This window comes from Candoia aspera, chromosome 10 (assembly GCF_035149785.1).
Source record: "Candoia aspera isolate rCanAsp1 chromosome 10, rCanAsp1.hap2, whole genome shotgun sequence".
In the NCBI taxonomy this organism is placed as follows: Eukaryota; Metazoa; Chordata; class Lepidosauria; order Squamata; family Boidae; genus Candoia; species Candoia aspera.
Genome location: NC_086162.1, coordinates 20,777,970 through 20,782,244, shown reverse-complemented (window position 1 = coordinate 20,782,244; position 4,275 = coordinate 20,777,970). Strand labels below are relative to the sequence as shown.

The 4,275-nt window shown below is 42.9% G+C and overlaps 1 protein-coding gene across 4 annotated transcripts in view; it reads left to right on the top strand.

Annotated features, from left to right (window-relative positions):
• The window catches only part of PHLDB3 (pleckstrin homology like domain family B member 3), a 22,100-nt gene extending 18,316 nt beyond the window's left edge, over nucleotides 1-3,784 (top strand). For all 4 annotated transcript variants that reach the window (XM_063311692.1, XM_063311690.1, XM_063311691.1 and 1 more), the window contains 3 exons: nucleotides 298-517; nucleotides 1,086-1,171; nucleotides 2,609-3,784. In XM_063311692.1, coding sequence (XP_063167762.1) covers nucleotides 298-517; nucleotides 1,086-1,171; nucleotides 2,609-2,743 — 441 coding nt within the window. In that variant the 3' untranslated portion in view covers nucleotides 2,744-3,784. The remainder of the gene's footprint in view (nucleotides 1-297; nucleotides 518-1,085; nucleotides 1,172-2,608) is intronic.
• Nucleotides 3,785-4,275: the final 491 nt, after the last annotated feature.

Sequence of the window (4,275 nt, the reverse complement as noted above, 5' to 3'; positions counted from 1 at the left end):
TGTACATTGGATTTTAAGATACAGGTTAAAAGCTTATTTTCTGGTCTCCTGCTAACATATGGTAAGAGGAACATGGAAGACCCACCCTTAGAACAGTTGCTTAAGCTACAGGAATGGACCATCTATCCCAAACTGGCAGTGTAGGAAGGATGCCGGGATTGCAAAATCTCGACATTGACTCCTTTCCTCAAAATTTGGTGATCTACCTGAGGGCAATAAACCACAGCACAGGGGGCAGGAGCATCCCTGGACTGACATCCGTCTGGTTTTAAGCTTTGCCTTCTTGCTGCCCTGCAGATCCACAACCTTGTGGAGATCCAGGAACCCAAACCAGCTGCCTTTGACCTGCGCAAACACCTAGAGGCATCAGGACATAGTGTCGACACCTGCCAGCAAGTGAGGGTGACCAGCAAATCTTGCAAGGGTTACCTAGTGAAGATGGGTGGGAGAATCAAGACTTGGAAGAAGCGTTGGTTCACCTTTGATCGCCAGAAGCGCGTCTTGGCATATTATGCAGGTAAGAGAAAATCTAGACCAGCAGCTAAACTTGGATTGCTTATCCCCAGATTTGCAAGCTGGTGGCAGTTGCTCCAGATATCTTCATCCATCACCTCTCTTGGCTCCCTAATTGCAAAGGATTTTGGTTAACAGTGAACGAATACTGTAGAGGCCTTCCATGCAGGGCTCTATAAAAATTCCTGTAGAGAAGTCAGAGTTGGGTATTGTTTGTGTCCATGTGTGGAACTGTATTCATAGAACTTGCTTAACTGGCTATTGAATTAACCTACTTTCTGGTTTTGCATAATGTACCGAACCATAAGTAAGAATACAGGCTGGATTTGCACCGTACGCTAAGCCACAGAAAGCCAAACTCAGTATAAAACATCTGTGGATAGTGTGAATGTGGCCAGTAGGTCTTTCACTGACCTGGTTAAACATGTCATATGAATACAACCACTGAATTGAAGGGAAGATTAGAGCAATAAATCCAGCCATTTCACCGCTCTCATTTGATCCACTGGACATTCTTTTCCTGCCCTTCCCAACCTGCTGATATGGGCCTGTGATCTTTGTCCCCTCTCTAGACAAAGAAGAGACCAAGCTTAAGGGTGTGATTTATTTCCAGGCCATTGAAGAGGTTTACTACGATCATCTGCGCAGCGCTTTCAAGGTACCAAGAGTAGAGATCTGCTGAAAATCTCTTTTCTAATTTGTGTGGCCCTGGGAAGGGTGGTGGGCTGGATTTAGGGATCCAAACTGATTCGGGCCATTAGAATTTGGAGCTGAGTGGCCAAACCTCACTTCCCAGAATTGCTCCTAAAAGTTGTTTTTACTTTAGACTCCATTATTCTATTGAAGCATCCAAAATGATATTTCCTCAGAAACCTTGGGATAAATTTCCACAATATTGGGCTGGATGCTTAATATTTAAAAACTTAGTTCTACACTAAGCCTTCCCCTTTAAGACTGATTTTAAGACTGTGCCTGCTTAGGACTGTGAATTTCTATTGCCTGTCTCTTGCTATTGATAGATGATATTATATATTATGATGTTTGACTGCAGTGTTTCTCAAACTTGGCAACTTTAAGACGTGTGGACTTCAACTCCCAGAATTCCCCAGCCAGCATGCTGTGATGTGATTAAGCATGGTGCCTCAATCACTGCACCAAACTCATGTAGAGAACTCTCTTACTCCTAATAAATTTCATTCAGAGCTACTTATTCGACAGAAACTTTCTCCCATTTCATTTGGCCTAGGAATCTTAATTGCAGTTTGCAGGAACTGAATGTTGGACTTTCCATATGCAAATTGCCCTCTCTGCAAAGCTTCTATGCACTGTCTCTGCATACTCACATGTCCTAGTTCAAATGAATGAAGAATGAAACAAGACCAAGATCACATTGCCCTGAATTCCATGGAAAAGTGATATTTTGCCTACTTCCTTCCCTTCCCAAATCAGTTATCTTGGCTTCTTCGCTGGCATTGTTTAAGAAAAGGCTCAAGACATTTTTAATGCTTTTATCATCCTTTTTACAACCCTGTTTTAATCGCTGCCAGTTTTTAATTGCCAACATCACTGCATTTGCTTCTTTTTTCTGTTAATTGTCCTGTATCTTGGAGTTTTAATGCTGTAATGCTGTGATTTTTGTGATCTTTTTCTATGCTTTTTATTATCCTTTGAAGTTATTATTTTATTTATTTCTAAGACTGGTTGTTGTTCATGGGCTTCCTGTTAACTGCCATGAGGCAGTTGTGTGCAAACTTGCTAAATAAACAGACAAAGGACAAGCAAATCATTATTTAAAAAAATAAGGTATTTATGGATTCTACATGGTGATCTTCACACAATATGCCTCAGTTATACACCTCATGGCTGCATTGGCACAGTGTATTCAGCTTGGTTATCAAAACCTTGTTAGGTTTTCTGTTGTTGCTTGTGAGATGTAGCCTATTCTGTGAGGCCAGCACACTGAGTTAATTTAGGCTTCATTGTATGATCCTAACCCAGTGGTACAGATCAATTCAGTAAGTGGGTTAAGAGATTCTGTGTGAATGCAGCCTATTCTTTTCATCCATAGAGCTTCCTTTTCTTTTTTCTTTGACAGAGTCCCAATCCCAAGCTGACCTTCTGTGTCAAAACCTACGATCGTCTCTTCTGCATGGTGGCACCCAGTGCAGAGGCTCTGAGGATCTGGATGGATGCAATTGTCACAGCAGCTGAGGAGAATACTCGCTATTGATGAGCTCTTCCACATGAACCTGACTCTTAGCTCTTCACTTTGGGAATAGCATTTCTCCCCAAGGGCTCACTGGTGTAAATGATATCTCCTTCTAAGGGAAAAGCTGGTCAACAAAGGACCCAGGGGCAGAGATTGGGTGCTTTCGTATGTGTTGGAGTCTAACTACCATAGAGGGCCAGTTCAGTACACAGAGTTGTTGGCTGCAGCTGCTGATACTTGAAGATTGACAGTTTGGATGTTTTAGGTAAAGGTAAAGGTTTCCCTTGACATTAAGTCCAGTCGTGTCCAACTCTAGGGGGCGGTGCTCATCTCCGTTTCAAAGCCGAAGAGCCGGCGTTTGTCCGTAGACCCTTCCGTGGTCATGTGGCCGGCATGACTACACGGAACGCCGTTACCTGCCCGCTGAAGCGGTACCTATTAAACTACTCACATTTGCATGTTTTCGAACTGCTAGGTTGGCAGGAGCTGGGACTAGCAACAGGAGCTCACCCCGTCACGCGGATTCGAACTGCTGACTTTCCGACCTTCCGATCGGCAAGTTCAGCAGCTCAGCGGTTTAACCCGCAGCGCCACTGCGTCCCTATGTTTTACATGGTGTTAAATGGACCAATTTAGGAGCAGATTCCGATCATACTGTCTGCTGGAGAAGACTACAAATGGCATCTTGGAAGGTGGGCTGTTGGCATGGATTCCAGCTAATTTTACAAAACACAATAATCTATTCTAAGAATTAAAACCAACTTCTCTGGAAGATGCCCTTAACAAAGAAAGCATGTTATCTAGAAATCAGAGGGGATTTTGCAATGACATAAGTCATGTGGCTTACGGAAGACGTTCTTGAGATGCGTGCAGGAAACTGATCCAAACTGCCACTTTCCTTGATCAGAAGGGAGAACTTTCTCGCCATAATGTATAGGTCTCATTATATTTATTATGTGTTTTGGGTCTTTTCTTAAAAAACCTGGGAACACTGTTTAAAGGGGAGCCATGTACAAAACCATGTATGGAATATTTATTGTATAAATCCTTTAAGTGAAAACAGATCTGGCTGTTGCTCAGTTTATTCCTATCTAGAAGACAACATTTTAAGGTGCCTTCACTCTTCCTGGTGTCAGCAATCCATCCTTCTCCTTCTAAGTATGCCTTTTCCTTCAACTCGGACAGTATCTTTCAACCTCATCCACAGCCATATAGCTCCATACCCCTTGTCTTCATTTACTCAAGGATCCCTCCACTTAGCAAATATCTTGGCCTACATTTGTCTGTCTGGAGTTCACTTGGACATCAGCTTCTCATTGTTCCCATGATTAGTGACATACAGGAAAGACAATTCCAGCAACTGAGCTCACCATTATCCTTCAGGGCTTTCTGATTAAGGTTTTTCTCCTTTTCCTAACAAATGTTTTCTATCCACCTGCCATCTCCAAGACTATGAGAAGAGGGAGAACGAGGAAAGTGATAGATCCCTTTGGTGTCCTCACCTGGTTCTTCTAGTCAGCAGGGTCAGAAAGGAGAGTTCTCTGCAAATACCT